The sequence below is a fragment of the Oryza sativa genome, chromosome 3 (genome assembly GCF_034140825.1).
Source record: "Oryza sativa Japonica Group chromosome 3, ASM3414082v1".
Lineage (NCBI taxonomy): Eukaryota > Viridiplantae > Streptophyta > Magnoliopsida > Poales > Poaceae > Oryza > Oryza sativa.
Genome location: NC_089037.1, coordinates 2,150,009 through 2,172,250, shown reverse-complemented (window position 1 = coordinate 2,172,250; position 22,242 = coordinate 2,150,009). Strand labels below are relative to the sequence as shown.

General features: G+C 42.2%; 4 protein-coding genes and 1 long non-coding RNA gene across 9 annotated transcripts; 2 read left to right on the top strand and 3 right to left on the bottom strand.

The window, feature by feature from the left end:
* Positions 1-764: 764 nt before the first annotated feature.
* On the top strand, positions 765-4,804 carry LOC4331566 (uncharacterized). Of its 3 annotated transcripts, none has more exons than XM_015774568.2 (5): positions 765-1,055; positions 2,923-3,642; positions 3,855-4,043; positions 4,123-4,245; positions 4,475-4,804. In XM_015774568.2, exons 1-5 carry the CDS (start codon positions 963-965, stop codon positions 4,583-4,585), a joined length of 1,236 nt encoding a protein of 411 aa, XP_015630054.1. In that variant the 5' UTR covers positions 765-962; the 3' UTR covers positions 4,586-4,804. The 3 variants fall into 3 exon arrangements, with proteins under 3 accessions (XP_015630054.1, XP_015630055.1, XP_015630056.1); XM_015774569.3 differs by lacking the exon at positions 765-1,055 and adding an exon at positions 2,275-2,476; XM_015774570.3 differs by lacking the exon at positions 765-1,055 and adding an exon at positions 2,392-2,835.
* A 3,597-nt stretch (positions 4,805-8,401) lies between these two features.
* Positions 8,402-9,455, bottom strand: LOC9271987 (uncharacterized). The gene has a single exon (XM_015773541.3). It carries the CDS (start codon positions 9,388-9,390, stop codon positions 8,626-8,628), a length of 765 nt encoding a protein of 254 aa, XP_015629027.1. The 5' UTR covers positions 9,391-9,455; the 3' UTR covers positions 8,402-8,625.
* A 1,394-nt stretch (positions 9,456-10,849) lies between these two features.
* LOC136355759 (uncharacterized) lies at positions 10,850-11,738 on the bottom strand. The gene is made up of 2 exons (XR_010740106.1): positions 11,532-11,738; positions 10,850-11,424 (listed from the first exon to the last, which is right to left on the bottom strand). It is a non-coding gene; the product is annotated as an uncharacterized lncRNA (long non-coding RNA).
* Positions 11,739-13,934: 2,196 nt separating this feature from the next.
* LOC4331563 (uncharacterized) lies at positions 13,935-18,971 on the top strand. 3 transcript variants are annotated; one of them, XM_015775302.3, is made up of 3 exons: positions 13,935-14,671; positions 16,127-17,778; positions 17,886-18,971. In XM_015775302.3, the coding sequence occupies exons 2-3, from the start codon at positions 16,183-16,185 to the stop codon at positions 18,036-18,038; spliced, it is 1,749 nt and encodes a 582-aa protein (XP_015630788.1). In that variant the 5' UTR covers positions 13,935-14,671; positions 16,127-16,182; the 3' UTR covers positions 18,039-18,971. The 3 variants fall into 3 exon arrangements, with proteins under 3 accessions (XP_015630788.1, XP_015630787.1, XP_015630791.1); XM_015775301.3 differs by having other exon boundaries at positions 13,935-15,927; positions 17,886-18,294; XM_015775305.3 differs by lacking the exon at positions 13,935-14,671 and adding an exon at positions 14,788-15,232 and having other exon boundaries at positions 17,886-18,294.
* On the bottom strand, positions 18,725-21,396 carry LOC4331562 (large ribosomal subunit protein uL14). The gene is made up of 4 exons (XM_015775306.3): positions 21,362-21,396; positions 20,950-21,234; positions 19,058-19,099; positions 18,725-18,969 (listed from the first exon to the last, which is right to left on the bottom strand). The coding sequence occupies exons 1-4, from the start codon at positions 21,372-21,374 to the stop codon at positions 18,887-18,889; spliced, it is 423 nt and encodes a 140-aa protein (XP_015630792.1). The 5' UTR covers positions 21,375-21,396; the 3' UTR covers positions 18,725-18,886.
* Positions 21,397-22,242: the final 846 nt, after the last annotated feature.

Genomic DNA, 22,242 nt, shown 5'->3' with positions numbered 1-22,242 from the left:
GTATATGCACACATTGTACGTAGTACTACTACATGTATTATTGAGACGAGTCTATATGTTTTGGCGACGCAAATCTTCCGTACGTCCCGTCGAGAGATCAGAATCTGTCACGCAAGTTTTGGATGCCCCGGCGCCGATATCTCTGGACGATACGCTGCGTGAATCGCCGTGCCGGGTAGTAGTAGTAGATTGACTGCAAAGCATGTTACTCACCACCGTACGATGCTCTGGGTTACGGTCACTTTTTATCAGTAGCAGCATGCAGCAGCATTGGTGCTCATCCTTAAAACTGAAGATTTGTCTGTCGAGCCTCTAGGCACTGGGTAGCTAGTACTAGGAGTAGCAAAAACACAGCCTGACACATGAGGTGACGCCAAAGCAGCCCGACCAGATTCCGCTCGCAGATAGCTGCATTGTCGCGCGTTTACTGTGTTTGCTAAACACAAGCTACAGTCCAACACGCAGTTAATTAGCAGCTGGCCGCCTTTCTTCCCCATTTCCATGCATCAGCCATAATCACAACAGTAATCAACTGAAGAAACAGCACCTAGCTTGCCTACCATAACTGAAACTAGCAGTAAGCATCTGAATCAAATCAACACAGGTGGCCTTGTTTAGGTTTAGTTCCCTGCTGAGCTGTTTGGGTTTGTTCATCGCACCGGAACGGCACCAAAGATAGCAAAGGGTGACCATGCTGTCCCTCGCTAAGGTTCTCTCACCCACCTATAAATAACCGGCTTCTGCACTCGCCATGGTTCGGCGACGAAATCCTTTAATTTGACGCTTCTTCTTCCTCGCGGTAGCTTGCGAAGCCGCTATATATACAACTCGCTTTAAATTCTAGCCTCAATTCGCCACCATCTCCTAGCTAGATTTCTATTGATACACGATATCTCACGCCCATACTACGTAACCTACATCAACATACATATATATACCTGAGGATTTGGGTGTTTTGTGCGATGATGTTCGAGGCGGACATGGCCATTAGAGAGATGATGATGTTCGAGGCGCATACGAACAGCGGACCGATGTTTTCAGACCAGCTATGCATTGTAATTTCTTCACCCTTGCTACCTGCACTTCTTTTATTTGTAGAGATTGTTATCTTGATCATTTCTGTTCTTTGTTAATTTTTATGGCCCCTGGTTATTAGCCTTATTATTTTGCTTCCTTCATCACTAGTTGCATAGTTGTGCAAATAACTCCTAGTAAGAAAAATACAAACTATAATTGATTAATGATTACTATATCATGCAATGCTTGCCCCTTATATTATTCTAGTTAAAAATCTATTTATGCTTCCTTGAGTTACCATGTTCTTTTGCATAACATTTTGCATGGATCAACTTTATTTTGTTTCTGATTAGCAAATCTGAATGGAAGTCCTTGTTAGGCACAGCGACTATTGTCATCAGCGCAAGAACTTCAATATTGTGCTCCCCTACTTAGTTTGAATATAGTGACGCATAATATTTGCCATTCGGCTGAACGCCTGAACCTTAGTAAGGATAGAAATGATGTCCATATATTGCAGATCCGGGTTTTTAGCCTTAGGGGACATGTGTCCCAACAGGAGCTTATCAAATGCTCTGCAAATAGTTCTGGGAAACATTAGCTCCATTAATACAGCAGGCACTCACACCTTGGTGCAAAATCTCATCCCTAAACCAACTCTATATATCAATAAGAAGAGCTTCAGTTTTATTTACGCCTAATTCGATTTTTTTTATCCATATATAGATTATTTTGACTTGAAATTGTGAAATTACTCTCTACATCATCAAAAAAATCAAGTTATTTTGTTAACTATTTGATTGGTGTTGACAGGTAGGGGCACCTTTTTTAATGATTTAATACCGGCAACATCATACCCTATTTTATAAAATCTTTGTTTATGCATACCAGCTAAATTAAGGAGTTGATTTTTTTTTCTCAAATGAGCAGAAGAGCTGCGCATCATCATATTAAGGAAAAGAGATAGCAAGTAAAAGGTCAACATTTTACAAAGATATGTATTCAAATACCGTATATCATAACTTCATAAGAGAACAGATTAATAGAATCAATACAAGGCCATTTATCATGATAGACACCCAGGAAAAAAACTCGGAGAAAACATAGTGGAAGGAAGCTTCCTTATATCTGACATATGTTCAAATGACGCATTATAGCGCACAAAAATAGCACCCCGAGCAAAAAATAGCATCCCGGCATGCTCGATCACATGCTTAATTCTTAGCTTTGTCCTAGTTTCTATCCTCGTTCCTCTCCTGAGCGCGAGTGTAGCACACAATTTCGGACCGTCTTGGACGCCATCTTTACTGCCCCCAGGCATAACGGTTTGTCTTCTCAAGGATAAATAGGACGAATACACTGATATTCGGTTTTGGGTCCAAAAGAGCTCCACCGCAATGCAACCAATCCCTTGTCTCTCCGTCGAGGATCAGTAATGCTTCACGACGATTGCATCGGTGTAATTGTTTCGTCAACACAGATCTTTGCTCAGTTTTTCTTGATGTTTCTGAGCCTCTTCTATGTTATCGTCTTAAATTTTTCATGTATCTTGTTTGTGCGTATGCTCATTGGATTGTAACTGAGATGACGACATGCTGCTCCCCAGGCCAATCAGTACATACCTGCATACATGATACAATAGTTATTATGAAGTCTATAGTGAAAAAGGAACGCACGATGTAGAAATTTTATTCAAAAGCATCAGATCAACATGAAACCTTTCGGATTTGGGTCCGTGGCAGCAGTACCAGAGATCTTTTTTTTTCTATGACATCCTGTGAGCTGCAATAGTCATACATGTGCAAATTTATTGGAATGGTCTGTTGTTCCTATAATTCTTTCTTATAATAAAAAATTTCAGGTAATAAAAGGTACTTACAGGTTCATTCCCATTTAATTTTACAGGAGGGACTCTCAAGCCCCATAGCTGCTCAAATTCTTGATTTCTGCGATGACGGCCTAGGTGATGATCTCTTCGCTGCAGTGGCCACTACCTCCGAGCAATTTGCAGCCTCTTCCGAGGATGGTTCATCGTCGTCCACAGCCACACCTCCCCTCTGCAGCAACAGCAATGACATCACAGCTGTTGCAGACACAGCTTTCTCCCCATTACTCTCCTTCGACTCCACCCTCTCAGCCTTCCTTGAGCAAGAGCAAAACCCTGACCAGGACACCAAGCTACTTCCCTCCATTGATGAAACCTTTACTGCACCAGCATACTATCCAGCTGCCACCGAGGCCAACATAGAACAATTCAGCCAAATAATGGTTCCAGAGCATACAGATGCACCAATGCCCCCAATGCAAACAAACAGGACTGCCAATGCCTTGCTGCCTCTAGCTTCAGGGTATGACGACGAGTGTTTCACAGCAGCACTAGCTGGAGGGTACATGGGTCTGGATGGAACTCTGTATGACCAAACAGGAGTAATGATTCCAAATTGCAATGTGGAGACACCACAAGTAGGATTTTTCAACCATAATAGTACTAGTAACAATGGTATGGTGATGGATTTGAATAATTTTGGAGAGTACCAGAGGATGATGGAAGGTGAAGGACTGACCAGAACATATAGCGACACAGATTCGATGCATGGGGCGTTTAATAACGCTGCAGAGATGCAGGTAATATTCACATCCTATTTTTTTGAAATAAAAAGTGTTATACATGCCCAACTATTATGTAACACACTGAACTTTATACTTCTTGCTACTATAGTAAGAAAATAGGTGCATGAAGTTCTCATGAATAAAAGAGCAAAGCTCCAGAAATTAGCGGACAGATAATAATTTGTGAAATACCATCAGTATCTAACCCAATTATTTTACCTGAACAGATGGGAGAAAACACCCAGCACATGGTAACTGGATGCAATGATAGCCCACTAACGTTGCCTTCAACAGAAGGCTCAAGCTTGGAAGATACCCCCTACAAAGGTGTGCGTCTAACAGCTGAACAGAGAAAGGAAAAGATCTCCAGGTACATAAAGAAAAGGAACGAAAGGAACTTCAGCAAAAAAATAAAGGTAATATTGAACATTTCAAGAACATAACTACATGCATCATCTTACCAAATTTATTGTACTGATGTAAAACAAAATGCAGTACGCTTGTAGAAAAACCTTGGCGGATAGCAGGCCTCGGGTCCGCGGAAGGTTTGCCAAGAACGACGAACTCTGTGAAGCTACCAGATCAAGCTCCCAAGATTTTGAACAATATGAACATGTTGTAAGTGTTCTAACTATCTTATCAGAAAATAGACCAAATTTAGCTGAAAATATCACAAATAAATATGCAAGGGCAAGATTACCTCATTAGCCTTAGAGACAATTCATCAAGATGGTTATTCAATCATCTCATCATTTTTCTCCATTGCAGTCATAGATTAAAGATTTAAATTCGTATCATTTTTTTATAAAATAGCTAAATACCAAGTTCAATCATTTTGTTTTTTCAGGTGGGAATGAAGGGAGAAGACATGCTTGATTCTTCCAATATTTTGGCACATTTGAGTGGAATGAACCCTTACGGCTATAAGTACAACAGCACTGTGGAATCCTGGATATAATTCTCATAAACACACAAATTAAAGTGTGTTTTCCTTTCAATTGTGCAAGCATTAAACACAGTTTTCCCTTGCTCCCAGTAAATAAGACTGATGCTTTAGAAGCTCTATTCGCAAGAGAAGTGCTTAGGTCAAGTTATTGTTTCTGCACACTACTGATTTGTAAATAGAATTGTTTCCTTGTCATAATAGAGATAACAAGTTTCAAGATTTGTCTCGCAATTTTTCGATGTTACAAATTCAGACATGGTCCACTAGAAGTATTCATGGGAAAGTAACACAAAACACAATGGTCACAAACCAGTAATATCAGCATAATCTCATAGCACGATTAAACCCAGCTAATTCTTATCATCCTTGTGGGAAGAAGACCCACAAATCCGAAGCCAGCAGAAGAATGAGTAATTGGAAAGTGGATTGCAGTTCATAACATCTGCCGTTTCTACTCAAGTTCATAAACATCTGTCGTTTCTACTTACACAGTATGAGTGTACCCATATTGAAGAGAAAAGGAGCAGAACTTGAGCTGGGCACTATTGTAGTGATACAAGCGCACGACCATACGGGGATAGAGAAAAAAAAACTACACCATAAGTACGCTATCTAATTAATGACAGCACTACTCGATTTAACAAAGATAACTGGTCCAACGTCAATTTCAACACTAGGAAGAAATAATCTGAATAATAAAAGAAACAGGTATTGAGAACATTTTGGCCTCTATCCAAGTAATACAGGGCATATTCTACAAGCATAAAATGAAAAACAATACTTTCAAAATGTTTATGCATGGAATCGTGGATGAAGATCAAAAACAAAAATCAGTGACACTTGAGTTACAAAACTCAAATGCCGAAAAATGCGCATTATTCTATTCCAGACTGATAATTCAACCTTTTACAGGACAGATTTAGTAATGTTAAATACTTGTAAATACTGGCCACTAAAAAGGTAGACATCTTGTTTAATTAATTCTTGCTTCCATTTTAGTTATCAAAGCATAAACTAGAAATAGAAATACACCGTTGCTTTAAGGTGGAAATCTATCTATCTATCTATTATATTATTAAGACAGCCTTGAAAGGAAACACCACGTTCGCTGTGGGGGCTAGAAATTCCCACATTAATCGAAGAAAAAAAATAGAATTCAAATAGGATTATAATGACTCGGCATCCTCCTACAATTTGGAAAGTTCAGAGAGAGATTTATGAATCGTACACATTGCAATTTTTGAATCGGACATTGTATCTGCTGCATGCCATCCTGACACCGTGACATTGGAATCAAAAGTAGACACTAAAAAAAGTAGAAAGCAATATACATTCCTAACCGGATTCAATATGCAAGAGAGAATGCTAAACGTATTAGTAGCATTTTTATTTAGCCCAACGCTGATGGGATGTATAGATATCTGTATGTACTTAAAAATAGCTTATAGCTTTGGCACATATTAAAAAAAGAAAAAAATAGTTTTTGTTCCGTTGCGCACTAGATTATCATACGACAATTATAAGAAGTAACTGGGAGTTGAGACTGATTGGTGATCATCTTTATGTACTAAAGATTGTATGACGATGTTTAGAATTAAACGTGGCAAACAACCATCGTTGGCTCAGCTGAGCAGCGTATAGTTGGATGGAATCCGGATCAGCTGTAGACACAATACTATATGCAACTTTGGCCCTGTTTAATTCCCACTTAAAAACTTTTCACCCTATCACATCGAATGTTTGGACACATGCATTGAGTATTAAATATAGATAAAAAAACTAATTACTATCATAGGTATACATAATGAAATATCCGACGCCTCGAGAGAATAATATTGGAGACAATGCTGGGCCTTTAGCCTGCCAGTCAACTTCAGCCTGAGATGTGCCCATCAAACCACTCGAAGGAGGCGACCAGATGTGTTACACATTCAGGAGACTTGACAAAATGGCTAAAGATCTACAACATCTCAAACTTAACTCATGCTCATGTGAATCTAGAAACATGAGCCGTGGCAACACATATATCACCTGAACAATCTATCTATCTATTATATTATTAAAACAGCTTTGAAAGGAGGTACCACATTCGCTGTGGGAGCTAGAAATTCCCACATTAATCGAAGAAAAATAAAAAAAAAGAAAAGGTGACTCCAAGTAGAAATACAATTTAAAAATAGCTGAAATTCGGAATTAAAAATAAGCAATATTGAAAGAAGTTTCCATATAAGAACCCAATACGAGATTAATCAATATTTGAAATATAAATAAAATAAAATCCAAAATTAGAAAAGAAAAGGATTGTCCAAGTAGGAATACAATTTTAAAATAGCTGAAATTCGGAATTAAAAATAAGAAATATTAAAAGAAGAGTCTATATAAGAACCCTCTACGAGATTAATTAAAATTGAGAATAAAAATAAAAATAAAATCCGAAATTAGCAAAAAAGAAAGAAGAGTTCAAGTAAGAAAACAATTTAGAATTAGCTAAAATTCAGAATTAAAAATAAGCAATATTGAAAGAAGAATCCATATAAGAACCCAATACGAGATTAATTAAAATTCAAAATAAAAAAAATAAAACAATATCCAAAATTATAAAAAAAAGAGAGTTCAAGTAGAAATACAATTTTGAAACAACTGAATTTGAAAATAAAAAATAAAAATATTAAAAGAATACAATACGATATTAATTAAAATTTGACAAAAAATCAATTTTTTTAGGGACTTCTAGAAATTATAAAAAGAAGCCCAACAAGACAATAAACTTAAACTATAAGTTTTTAGATCCAATTTTTAAAGGTTCCAAGGAGAATGAATAGAAACAATGGTAGATCCAGCAAGCTAATAACGAATAATATGACAGAAGTAAGGGGTAGCAACTGGTGTGACTTTTAAAAACTATAAAATTAGAAACATGACTATGATAAGGTTTGGTCTTTAAATCTTAAGACAACGAGATAACTATCTAATAAATTTTAAGTAAGATCATATTAAAAAATATATAATTTTATATGTGTGCTAGCCGCGCAATTGCGCGGGACACCCAGCTATAATTATAATTATAATTATGTTCGATTTTTAAAATCTCAATGACAATAAAGAGAAGAGCCAGTGGATGGGTCGTAGAGGAGTATAATGGCAACGTTTGATGGGACGTCTAGAAATTATAAAAACAAAACCCAACGTGACAATAAACTCTAAAAACTATAAGATCCAATTTTTAAAGGTTCTAAGGAGAATGAATTGAAATAGTGGTAGATCGAGCAAGCAAATAAAGAAGGAGATGACATAACGGGTAGCAATTGGTATGACTTTTAAAAAACTATATAATTAGAAACAAACTCTTAAGACAATGAGATAGCTATTTAATAAATTTTAAGTAAAATCATACTAAAAAATATATGATTTTGTTTGGGTGCTAGCCGCGCAATTGCGCGGGCCACCTAGCTAGTTTATATCTAAAGATAAACCATGTTTCTTTCTGAAGGTACCTAAAGATACCCAAAGCAAGGTGAAACGATGCTCCAAAATGTCAGGTGTTTGAAGCTAGTGCCACGAGCATGCCACAGTGCTCCGTTTTGGCAGAATTACCATGTGTCGAAATCCAAACTACAGCTTACTCCAACCCCGCTTGGAACTCCTAAAGACTTGTTCGGCTAATCCCTTCCCATGGGGATTGGGAGGGATTTCGGGGGAATAATTTGGCCCAATCCCCATGTGGAAGGGATTAGCCAAACAAGCCTAAGGGCTGGGGGTTCAAACCTCATAGAAAATCTAGAGAACAGCTGTGAGCATTACCAAAAAATTTCACACTAAGATATAGTCTTTGTTTTCAGAAAAAGTCAGTAAACATTCATCGATTCATAATGCATAATGATGTAGTAGCCCATACAGTTGAACTGAGGTACCGTTGCACAGTTTCATTAGCCAAACTTAACTAACAAACGAAAAAAAGGAAGCAAACATTCAATCAAAATTCAAAGCCATCTCTACATGACAATATCTGATATATGCAATTGTACAACAGTTTTGTGCCAAGTGCTAACTCACTAATAATTTGTTGCCTCAGGCACAGGTACCGCGAGGCAGAGTAAATCAGAGCCCTCTTGCTCCTCCATCTGCTTCTCATCTCCATCCATCGCAGCTATTCCAAGTCCATGATCAAAGAGCACAACTTGGGCTTCAGATTTGCTGTACCGAACAAGGAGTAAACCGCTCGGGCGGGTAGAGCAGAGAAATCGCACGGAGCGCCCACGCCGGCCGCCCCAGCATCGGCCGCCGACCCATACGGCGACCTCGGAGGCGATGACGGCGACCTTGACGACCACCCCGAGCGCGTCGACACCATTCCTGATGCCCTTGTGCACCTGGAGGCCGAGGAAACCCTCGATGACCTTGGCCGAGTTCTTGGAGAGCTTGTACCCAGACTTGAGTATCGCGAGGGCCGCGACGCCGGTGGGGGACGCGACGGGGGGCGGCGCGGCGGCGGCGAGGCGGAGGAGCGAGGCGGCGGCGAAGGCGGCCTTGAGGCGCTTGTCGGAGGGGAGGGAAGGGAGGCGCGCGGCGGGGCCGAGCGTGCGCGCGGCCTTGTAGGACTTGGAGGCGGCCTTGGACGCCGCGAGGACCGCGGCGAGCGGGGACGAGGCGGCGGCCAGCACGCGCGGGGTCTTGAGCGCGGCCGCCGCGGCGGACGTGGCGGCGGCCAGCGGCTTGAGCGCGCGCGAGCGGGAGAGGACGAGGAGCAGCCGCACCCCCACCGCTACCCCGAGCGCGGAGGTTGCGGCGGCGGCGAGCGCGTGCGGCGGCGGCGCCATCGCGGCGAGCCACAGGCCATAGGAAGAGGCAGGTGTCCAGGGCGAAAGGCCACGAAAATGCCTATGAAAAAAAAAAGAAAAAAAAAACGTAGCGAAGCCGAGACGAGAGAGACGAAGTGGATGGCGAGGCGCGTGACGTGGCGGCCGCCGGCATCGCGCGTTGAGATTTTTCTCGTGTTGACCCGCACAGCGACCGGGCCGGGAGCGACGCATATGCCGCGTGCCGCGTCCGCATATGCCGGCCCAGGCCCACTTCAGCGTGGGCAGTTGGGCCGCTTCACCGCGAATCCACGCGGACGTCGCCGCGGCGAGGCGATCGATCGATCAATCGGCGAAGACGACGACGACGACTGCTCGCGAGTACGGGAGCCACTGAATCTGTCGTCGCTTCAGGACACGCGGAGTTGGTGCGGAGTCAGCAGCATTCAGCAGCAACACACCTCTGTTCCATTCCATCGCTGCAAGCCTGCATACACTCGGGTCCTCTACAGTAATGAACTGAATCACTGGTTGATGCTAAAAGCATACAGTAATGATTACAGTATGCATTCTTCCCAGTCTCAACATCACCAACATACGATTGAAGATACGATGCACACCACAAATGAGTACTAAGTATTGAGAATTCTTCTCTCTTGTACGACACGTACCTATATCCTTCGAGCTCGATTCGGCAGTACAAGTACCACATCTCGTTGCTTCATGATTGAGAAACTGGGAAAATATGCATTACAGGTCATTGGGCACCGGTTGCGTGACGCAGCCGGACAAGACACCAGGCACACCGGCAGATACAGCATTTCTTTCTGAATACCTAACGCCATACGCTACGCACGTTCACGTTAGGCACTAGTGCTCGCAACACATAATAGCACATGCAAATCTGAGCATAAAAACCGGCAGAGACTGACTTTGCAGCAGTTTGTATGGCCGGACAATTGATTGGTTTTCTTCAGAGGATGTACTCTCACGTAGTACGTGACTGATCCTGGATACATGATGGTGAATTGGTGATCACTGGTCAGGTACCAAGATGCTTGACCTGAATACCTGATGAAAGCTGTAGACTTTCTGAAAAAGTCTGAACTTTGAACCAGATGCTGCGAGTACCGTGGTTGAGATGCTTATCTTGGTAGTACCTGTACTTATTGCTGGCACGCAGCTAGCTGGTCAACACGCACGTAACAAAGCACTTCTCCCGGTACACTTGTCTTTGACGAACTTGTAAGCAATTGAAGAACCCTCAAACCAACTTAATCAATCGCCGCTCTTATTATATAAACTCTGGCATTGGAACATCAACTACTACATGTGTGGTTCTTCGTATCTTATTGCGAGTTTTCGGCCACTTTCCAAGGAGTATGTTAAGGCCAGAAATGAAAGTGATGATAAATACGTTTTGTCAGAGAGCAGAATTTTTTTTTTTTTGGGGGGGGGGGGTACGTGTGTGAGGAAATAATACGAAAATCTGTTTTCTCATCCAAATGCTGCAGGTTAATCTTGCAACTAGACTCATACAATCCTATGTCAGAATATTAGAGTTCTACAACATCAACATGTATAATTCTATTTCTACTATCCCTTGTCAGAGTATTAGACAATTCTCACATCAAATTGAGGTTGTTTCGGTCTGTTCTTGCTCTGTCCAGATAATTATATCGTCAGAGTATTAATGCAATTCATTTTTGCCGGAAATCATGGAACAGTGCACTGGTATTGACTGCGATGTTGGACCAATCCTTTTTCCAGTTGTTTGGTTCTTCTATTTTTCGTCTGCCCAGAGGCGAGCTCCTGCAAAATGGGCTAATTATCCATGGAAAAATGATGAAATGATATGTCGGCGAAACTATGACACTCATGTCATATTCTTTTCATTTGGCCACCAACCTTTGGTTTGAAATAGTACATACTTACGTAGAAATATCATCACTGCATAACCAATAATTCCTCCTTCTCTTGCATCACTCCAGCAACAAGAAAGAAAACGAAAGGAACACAAAAATGCCGCCAAGACAAGAAAGGAACAAGTTTCCCCTATTCAAGAGAGATGAAAGAAGAAATGATTAGTTTCTTACCTAACACAAACTGCTATAATTTAGTACTACTTGATTAAATAGTAGTCTTCAGGTGTAGTGTAGGACCTAGAAACGGATAAGTTTAGGCGATCTGCTGAAGCCTGAAGGTAACACACCATCTACCAGAGCAGATTGGATCATTGGGATGAGTGGCAACGTCAGAATTACCATCAAATCCTCTGCATTTGATGGTAAATAAATCCTTCGTCGGCACGTCGGTAATGGTTGTCACCGTCGCTGTTGCTTTGATCCACTTCAGAATGTGAGTTGAGATCTTCCACTTACAGGCGCCAGAAGCCACTCAAGGTGGCCGCCATTGCTCATTGCCAGCGCAATGGAGATCGTGATTATCTTTGGAGTAGTAAAATTGGAGCTGGCTAGGTTACCTGTCTCTTTGCTAAGACGTCCCTGTCTACCACAGCAGGAACGCACTGTCCTTCGTCATGCCTTGCAGTGAACGTTGGGGAAATGGGGAGCCAACTCCTCACGTTGATTCATAGTGAAATTTTGAATCTTTCCATGTCGAGATTGCATTAGCACCTCCTGTTTGAAAGGGAAATGCAGTATGCAGATGCACTGTGACGAAGACAAAAGATGGGCAAAATCACCATGGATTGTCTGGGCTGTCTTCTCCTCCTAACATCACAATTCACCTCGCCCCACTTTGGAATTTTGGATTGGTGGTAGGCACCTTATGCAATTGTTCTTTTTTTTCTTGTTAAGAGTATTAAAGAATCATATCCACCCGACCAAAATTTCAAAGTGAAACCCATCATCAACAGTGTTTTCCCCAGAAAAAAACTGAAGAAATGAGAGATTGCACATGGTCATGCTAGTACCTCTACCGCGCCACTTGCAAGCAACAGTCTCAAATCTGAACAGCCAAAGTGCCACAAGTCATCAACCAGACAGGGCTAGTTCAAAATCGTTGACAGTTTCCCGCTGAACCGTTCACCTGTCCAACGGACTCTCTTGGCTCCTGCCCAACATTTCTTCAGGTTCACCCAAAAAAAACCCTGCTGCTGAATTTTTTTTTAAAGAACTACTCTCCGTGCATAATTTTTACCGATCACAAGGGGATAGAAGAATATTAGGGACAGATTCTGCGAGATAATCCAAGGTGTGAGACTTTTTACTCTGGATTCTCCTCCCTGGGCGTGTCGCCGTGCTCAGAAGATGCAGAGGAGGAGAGCTGGAAAGACAGTAGTAACAAAATCTGAAAGAGAACGTAGGCGCAGCAGTTGGGGTGAAAACAGTTGAACAGCTACGAGGAGATGGCCGTTAGCGTCGCGCCGGTCGAGGCGCCGAGGAACAGACGAGCTACTGGTACGAGTGAATGAATTACTAGACGTACACGTATGCCACCCCCTCCCCCCTCACTGTGCTTTGGGCCCCACATGTCAGTGACTGATACGGCATAGGCAACACGGCAGAGGAGTAGAGGACTCGTTCTTTTCCTTTAGAAGAAAATATTTTGCTCTGATCCAACAAAAATATCGAGAATAAACTAACAGTAAATGTACTGCATGTACCTTCATGCCTCAGTTTCAACTGTCCAAAAGACCGATCAGTACTCCTACTGATGTCAATGTATTGATCAGTTGTCAAAGGGTGTTTCTCTTCGTTTTGGTGTGGATGAAAAGGTTCGGTTTTTAAAATGAATTGACTGTGGTAATCCGGTGTGAATGTAGAGGTCGGATTTCAATTATTTTTTAAGAAAAAAAGAAAATTTAGAAAAACTAAAACCATGAGACAGAAAAATGCCAAAGGGAACATTGGTTTTTAGTCAGCAGAATTTCCAAAGGCGCAACATGCAAAAAGAAAAGCTCCTTTCTTTTCCTACTTGGCCGCCGCTCGTGACCAAGCTCTCTTGTCCCTGTCCGTCCCTCCACTGCGGCGAGTGGCCGAAGTCCGTGCCGTAACGTTCGGCCAGGAGCACGATGATAGAAAAAACTAACCAATTCAGCTTCCGACTGAAGTGGGGAATAAATCTCCGCACAAACCCTTTACAACTCGAGAGAATTTAGAACCTATCCTAGAAGTAATCAAGGAAACACACACGCGTGTCAAGAACTGAACCCAAAAAAGAATTAGCCGAATCCGAGTTATTTTAGTGAAAAAACCGTTTCTTGGATGCAGTAGTCTAGTTGCAGCTAGTTGTGCGCTAGTCTAGTCGTCCTCTTCACATGGCGGCCTGCGCGTAGGAACCGAGCCTTTTCTTCTTCTTCTTCTTCTTCTTCTCCACTACAATCCCGGGTAATCTTGCCATTCCCCTGTCTCGTCTCTGCCTTTTCTGCGCCAAAAGTTGTAGTAGGCTTGTGGGAGTAGTAGTAGCTTCCCTGAATTCTGCACCTGTTCCTTGTTCCTCGCGCTCTGCTGCTCTTCTTCTCGCAATTACTCCTTGCCGTTCTTGATGAGCCATTAATGGTGGAGGGGAGTTATAAGCTGCCCAGTTATGGAAGTTTTGCTGATCTGATGCGGTGGTGGTAGGCGTTTCGATCCTTTCGCGAGCCGGTTGTTCCTTGGCTTGCAGGCAGGCAGGGATGGAAACTGTAGCCTACGCCTCACGCGTTGCCGAGAGAGAGGCAGCTCATTTGCCGTCGAATTGATGGAAAAGAGAGCGTGAGTAGTAAAGAGGACAGCTTTTTCCTTAACGCCTCTCCGTGTGCTCCTCTCCGTTCTGGAAATCGATCAAGCGGCCAGCCATCTCCATCTCCATCGTCTTCTTCTTCTTCCTTCTCCTGGAGCCCTTTGGGTTTTGGTGGTGTCTGATCGTCTGATACTCTGATTGCTAGTTTTGGGGGATTGTTACTAGTGCAGAAAAGCTGACTGTTTTGTCTCTTCTTATCCATTCTAGTAAGTGGTACTCTTGTGCCATCGGCTTGATTCTTCCTTGGTCCCTTTGATATCTTGGTTTAGGTCCTAAGTCCTCTTCACCTAATCTTGTTTTTCTTTTGTTCCTTCGGTTGGTGAGTCATAGGCTATCTCAGTGTTGCCTCCGGTTCTTATATAACCTTCCAGTCCTCTTGCTCTTTAACCTGTTCTTGTACACTTCACATTAGTCCATTTTCCTTCTGTTTCCCAAGGTTTTTGTTGCAAGTGCACACTCTTCTCATCAACAAGAGGTGTTCTGCTCTGTGTTGGGAGGTCAGGAGACAGTGCTTAGCTTGCAGGCCGGCGTTGGATGCTGCGTGGTGAGCTCTGAGGTGAGGAATCTGATGCCCTCTCCACTTCTACTCAATGATGAATCATCTTTAGTTCACTTTTGTTCTTTTCAGCCTTCGAGTGACCATGCAAACGAAACGAGCATAGGTTCACTTGGTTTTAATTGACAGCTTTGGGTTTATGTTGTAAAGTTTGTTTTGTGCTTGCCTCTTGCTTGAGTCTTTGAGAAAAGATGGTTTCAACTTTCTTGTTTCCTTTGTACGTGTTCTTGTGCCTAGGCTTCCATTTTGGCCGTGTTAAAAGGTGCAACAAAGCGTTGTGCTGGTGAATGCGTTCTTTAAGCCGTTGATGAATGCATTTAAGGTCATCTTTTTTGGTTGGGCTAGGAGTGTAGTAGTGCTTTTTGCAGCGTGGGCGCCGCTGCAACTTTTGGTTTTATTTCTAACCAACTTCTCTTTTCTCCGGTTGACTTGATACACAATAGTTGATGCAGCAAGAACTTCTTGGTTATTTTTTTTCCTTTGATCTTTTTGGCACTCACACCCTTTCTTCTCTTGGTCTGAATTAAGTGAGAGAGACTGAGAGTTGAGAATATCCCAGAGGTCAGTTTTCTGGTTTCTCAAGCATAATTCAACACTTGTAAATTCATTTGGTTCGGTATTGCCTTTTTTCCTATGTACATCTCGTGCAGTCTTGATCAGGTTTCCCGTGCCTGTACGGCTTGTGTTTTTCAAGTACTGATACTAATTTTGCTAGAATCCAACATCTAATGCTTCAGTAGGCTACTTGCTTTCAGTTTCAGCAGTGCATTTTAAGCAATGAAGTACACTTAGTACTAGCTTGCTCTCTTTTGTTTCTACTGGAAGGAAAGCATTCAGAGTTCTGATACTACAAAAGTACTATATTTATGGGTGCCTGGGTGGAGTGTACGAGATGATCTTACGGAGAAAGTATTAATTGTGTGCTGTTATTAGCTTATTGCTGATGAGATGGTACAATATTATCGCTGGCAACAATCATTGGTTGTTTCCATTAGGAATAAGAGAGATTCCTTTCATGGTTAGATCCTACTGATACCAAGCATTTTGTGTGTATAAACATTTCTGCACCAGCTGCAGTGTGCATGTTTCTTCCACGACTTTGTTTTGAGCAAGAGGGGATGTTCCATAAGAAAGAAGTAACATGGCATTCTCTCTTCATAGTTGTCAATAATTTCAGTTGTTTTGTAGTTTATTGGCCAGCCACAAAATCGTATGCACGTTTCTTCCATGATCGATGGGCAAAATTTTGTTACGTGGTACAAATGCTGATTCCATTTCGTTTTGGCATTTTATTGCAATTTACCCAAAGTCCTTGACTCCATGCCTATTTTTCAATTACTTTCTAATCTGGCATTGGTGTTCAGAAATTGCTATATCTGAACCTAGATTTTCAGTTTCGGTGGTCTTTTTTTTGTTCAGTCAACTGAGCAAGCTTGCAACTCTTTTGTTGTGCAGGTGATCAAGGTCTCGTTTCACGACGAGTAGTAGAGTTCCCATTACCAGAGCTAAAGATGGAACTTGTCTACTTGGAAAGGAGAAATGGATTCGATGAAGATAGCACCTCTCCAGAGTTCAGTGGAAGGTCAGCAATTGACCATCAACAGCTGTCCATTGCTACACCTGAGGTTGAGTCTGATTTGGGACAGACAATCTACAAGCAGCCATTGCCATCAGATGAGAAGAAAAGCAGGAGCTGCCAGTCATGTCACAAGTCACCATGTTCTTGCAGGAGCGAAGTATTCCATTCAGATTTGTACCCGACACTTCCTGCGAAGATGATGATACTGGAATTCCTCATCAGAAGCCTGAGGCACCCAAGAAGAACCCACAATGTGAGTGATCTTGATGACATGATCAGCAATGGAGCTAGCACAGGGAGTGTAGTTCTTGGTCCTTCGGAGAAAATGATGTTGGATTCTTTGCATTCACTTGTTGATGCGAAAACGAGGCCAAAAAGTCCTTCATTCTTCCACTCAGGAACCAAGATGAGAAAAGCTCGGTCAAAATCCCACATCATAACACAGTCAGAGATACTGAAGCTGATATCTCCTGAGACATGGGAGATCTCCTCCCCTGGCGTGTCGCCGTTGAAGAAGAGCACAGCTGAGTTGAGCATGCATGAGAAGATGGTGTCCTCAGATACACCATCCATGAGTTCAAATCAACCTGTTCTGTCCTCATGTCCATCTTCTTTAAGTGCAGGGCTTCTACAATGCATATGGAAGGATGGGCTTCCACACTTTGAACTGTCACTGGACAATCCTATGGCAGTATACACTGCCAATCCTACAAAGGCCCATGACAATGACAAGCCCCTTGACTATGTCTATTTGTTCCATTCAGGAGAGCAAGGGAGAAAAGATTGGTTAGGCAACTCAAGCAGTGTATCACGGCTTGTCGGCAAGATGAAGGTGTCAAGTTCTTTGGTTCTGAACCCAGACAAGTCTACTTCTATGGAGACAGAGTTTGTCCTGTATGGTTCTCCGGATGACTACCTGAGGCAAATGCAAAGTTCATATGGTGTTACAAAAGGCAAGGGGCTAGCCAAGAGAGTGGCAGACATTATGAAGCCATCCAATTTGAACTCTAGTCCGAAACATGTGTGGAAGTTTGGCAAATCGTCCTCCCAACAGATTGATGAGATGACTGAAATACCTGAAGGTGAACAGTGCAGTGCCAAAGAATCAGTCCTCAAGAACCTCGTCGCTGATGATTTGCCTACCAACCAGGAGATAGCAGCAATTGTAGTACGAAAACAGCGGCGCGAACGTCGGAAATCACCTGTTCTTGGTGGATGGGGGCTCAAGTTCCTTGAGAAAGCTGGAGCTACTCATCCAGGGAGCACTGAAGATGGTGATGTTCAGAACAAGAAAAATAATGCAGGGAGTGTAAGTGCCATATTTCCCCGAGGCTACCATGGCGGCGCGGCTTCCAAGAACGGCAGCCCTGCCAGCCTCATCGGAAGATGGAGGTCCGGTGGGCGCTGTGATTGTGGCGGATGGGATATTGGTTGCCCAATCAGAGTACTGCAGAATGATGGCTGTGGTACTTCGCCTCAGGCAGAGTCCCAGTCACAGGACAGGAAATCAGTAGAGCTCTCAGTCAAGGTAACACTAGGCTCTTCAGTAGATTTTTTGTGATTTCTTGAAGATTTTAGAATCTAGTGTTGATGCAATAGAATAGCTTTCTGATCCTTCTTCCTACTGTTTGTCAGGGTGCGAAGAAGGGACCAATGTTCAGGCTTGTGAACATCACAGATGACCTGCACATCATATACTTCGACTCCAGTCTTTCGCCTTTGCAATGCTTCTCGGCAGGAATAGCGATTATCCACAGCCAGGCGCCTCACCTCTATCCAAAACTCTGAAGACACATTGTTGGTCTTGTCTAATATATAGAAGATTTGAAACATGTCTTGATCTTGCATATTTCCTTTCGCTTTGGTTTCATAAAGAAAAGGTGCAGGTTATCCTCATGTTAAATTGTTAATATCCATTGTTAATCTTGTTTAACGCTATAATGTTTTATAAGCTGGAAGGAGTAGGATATTAGGATATATCTTACTAATGTAAATTTTGTTTCAATGAATTGGAGGGGGAAAGACAGGTTCCCTCCTGTTAAAACTGATTCGGCCAAAACGAGAGAAGCGCATAAATAAATCTTTACACAGCTCCGTTTTGCTAAATACCAATTCTCTTTTTCTCAAATTTGTCAGATTTACAAGTGCAGATCACAACTCTAAAAACCAATTCTCAATGTTGCAACACAGTTCTATACGATACCTTCCTACAGGGCGCAGGCCAGTCCGTCAAAACCGATAACCGAGGAACATAAAATCGATCAAACCGACATCATAGAGGAGCATTAGAAACCATACAGTAGTAGTATGTACAAATAAAATTCAAGAAAATTGCCAGCTGCACAATTGAAATAGACAACCCAAGCAAACTAAATAACGTTTTTTCTAGATAATTACAGCAAAACGTAAAATCAACTGCAGGCATCATTTGACAACACCACACATTTCAATCATACACGAGAACAGCAGAAAGATAGATGGCAAATAAAATATCATATGGATGGCAACTTCTGTTCACTACAAAACTGCAACGGGCAAACAAACGATAGCATCACAAAGTTCCACAGTTGTCCTAGTAAACCATTTGCAGACGATCCTGAGGTCATATAGCTGTCTTACAATTCATTCAAACAAGCTCAGACAATAGCATTTGCTGCACTAGCTATCCTAGGCCAAAGGTCAGCACACTCCTTCCCGATGGGTCCAGTGATAGCAGAACCTGATAGAACATATAGACCATATATAATCAGTTAACATGTCCAATTTAGATTATTCAGCATCAAGAAAGTCAAGTTCTGCATTGTTACCTTTCATCTCACCCTTAGGATTCACAATCACTCCAGCATTATCTGCAAATGAATCACAACAACAATCAGCTAAATGGTTTTGGAGTTTATCATAGGAGTAGCAAAATAAACCAAGCAAACTAATAATAACTACCAGTCCAAGAACAACTTATATGAAAATATGGAATAATTGATTTTCCAAATTGAATGAACTGAGTAAAAATGACTGCCTCATGGCCTAGACCGAATGTTTAATTGCGGCAACGCCACTAACAAGGGCCATGGAATATGAGTCTACATTCAGATGGAGCAATTCCTAGGGAAAACCTCAACATCCAAATGTTTACTTTATGACGTCTACCTGGGACTATGCAAACATGAGGTTTGCTCCAAAAAGGTTGAGGGACTCAGATGTCCCTCCATCAAATAGCAACAACTTTAGGCATTACAAATACAAATGAGAAAATTGAAGGTGAGCTGTTAAAATGACTGCCTCATGGCCTAGACCCAATGTTTAATTGCAACAACGCCACTAACAAGGGCCATGGAATATGAGTCTGCCAACAGATGGAGGAATTCTGAAAAAACCTCAACATCCACAGGCTTACTTTATGACGTTAGATTAGGACTATGCAAACATGTAAGGTTTGCTCCAAAAAAATGCTGAAGGACTCGGATGTCCCCCCGTCAATAGAAGAAATGTTGCATGGGATAACAAAAGAAGTTCCAAATAAAATGTAAGATATCTAACAGAGAACAAAATATGATTGTTAGGAAGCATTTAAAATGATTGCCTCATGGCCTAGACCCAATGTTTAATTGCAGCAACGCCGCTAACAAGGGCCATGGAATATGAGTCTGCCATCAGATGGAGGAAGTCACAAGGAAAACCTCAACACCCAAAGGCTTACTTTATGACGTTTGCCTAGGAATATGCAAACATGTGAGGTTTGCTCCTTAAAGGCTGAAGGACTCGGATGTCCCCCCGTCAAGCAGTAAAGTGTACAAGTTAATCACAACAAAAACAGAGTGCTGAACAATTATAAATTTGTCATACAAAGTACAACTCTAGGATTGGATATGGAAATAACAAAATACATTTGTAGAAATAAAAAGTACAAAATAAAAAAAATGAGAAATGGTGTAACTGTGTGCAATAAAAATGATGACTCATGGCCTAGACACAATATTTCTATGCAGCAATGCTAAATCACAGATAACCTGGGATATGGGATATAATACAGAATGTAAAGTTCAGTATACAAATATATATAATAAATACGTTGCAAAGAAATGTCTATTTTAAAATGATCTCATCTAGAATGATATTCACTGATATAACGTAAGATAAAAATTACCATGAATATTACAGAGAATTAAATACAGCACAAGAAAAATAGGGCATATTTGAATTTTAGGTTGGGGGAATATTCGCCTCATGGCCAATCCCAAATTTTCAAGGCAGCAACGCCGCTACACAAGGCAATGGAATATGAGGCAGCCCACAGATGGAGGACATGGATAAAGGAAAAATCTTTCATGCAAAAACCTCAACACCCGAGGGCTTAATCTCTGACGTTTACTTTGGAATATACAGATACTGTAATATCTGCTCCAGTTTAAGCTGGAGAGCCCGGCGGCCCTCCCGTCATCCACACTCTAACCAAACATCTAAACTAACAGTAGCAAAGGACACAGGTATAATATAGGGTTCAAATTTCGCAGCACACGATTATTGCAAGAAGAAAACAACAGGTGTAAGAGGTGATCTGTGAATAATACCTTCGAAGTACATGTAGACACAGTAGCAAAGCACACAAGTATAATATAGGGTTCAAATTTCGCATCACATGATAATTACAACAACAAAACAACAGGTGTAAGAGGTGTAAGAGGTCATCTGTGAATAATACCTTCGAAGTACATGTAGACACCGTCCTTGCGGCGCCACGGCTTGCGCTGGCGGACGATGACGGCGGGCATGACCTTCTTACGGAGATCGGGCTTGCCCTTCTTGACGGTGGCCATGACCATGTCGCCGACGCAGGCGGACGGGAGGCGGTTGAGGCGGCCCTTGATGCCCTTCACGGAGATGATGTAGAGGTTCTTGGCCCCGGTGTTGTCCGCGCAGTTCACCGTCGCCGCCACAGGCAGACCCAGCGACATCCGGAACTTGTTCCCCGCCGACCCTCCCCTCCCTGCATCACCATCAGATCGCAACACGAAACAAACAGATTAGAGCGCAAGATTTGCAAGCACAGTGGTTGAATCGAATGGAAAAATATTCCACGGATCGAGTGGGAACGAAGAGGAAGAATGGTTTACCTCGCTTCGACATGGTGGCGGCTGGGGTGGGATCCGATTGCTAGGGCTTGGCTTGAGTCGCTACTTATAGATCCGAGGATTAGGGTTTTGGGGCACCCGAAAAGACTAAAATGCCCCTGTACAAGCTAGGGCACTGCAGTGCGGGCTGCGGGGTAAGGGTATCACGGTCTTTCAATACCGAGGGCGAGGAGGCTTCAAGGTGGCGGCGGCTCTGTGCTTGGTTTAGTGGACCGGGAAAGAGAAAAGAACAAAAGGGCTTCCTGGCCCACGTAATGTCTGGTTATGGCCACAATTGAAGGCCCGTGTGAGTGAGTCGGCGAGCTCCGGACTCGGGGCGCGGGAGCAAGAGAAATGTTCGAGAGTTTGACCTAATTTAATGTGTTGTTTTCAAATCGGAGCCTTATTGGCAACCGAAGGAAGATGTTCGTGCAAATATGAATCGCTGTATGAACCAGATTTCGTGTCGTACAGTACAAGTTTTCAGTCATATACTGAGGCATGACATGACATTTCTTAGGTGACCAGAAACCAGAATAAGAATAAGGTTGTGTTTATTTCATGCCAAAATTGGAAGTTTTGTTGAAATTGGAACGGTGTGACGGAAAAGTTGAAAGTTTATGTGTGTAGGAAAGTTTTGATGTGATGGAAAAGTTGGAAGTTTGAAGATTTGAAACTAAACACGGCCTAAACTTCTCAAGTTCTGAACGGCCAAAAAGGAGAAAAAAAATAACGACATGATCCATGAGACTACAATGTATACGTAAGAAAACTACCCTTTCACTGCAAATAGCACAAATTACCATAGCACACTACCGATAGCTTGTTTGTCACCAAGAGGATAAATCATAGCCTCAGTTCAGTAGCATGATCCCCTCATTGTC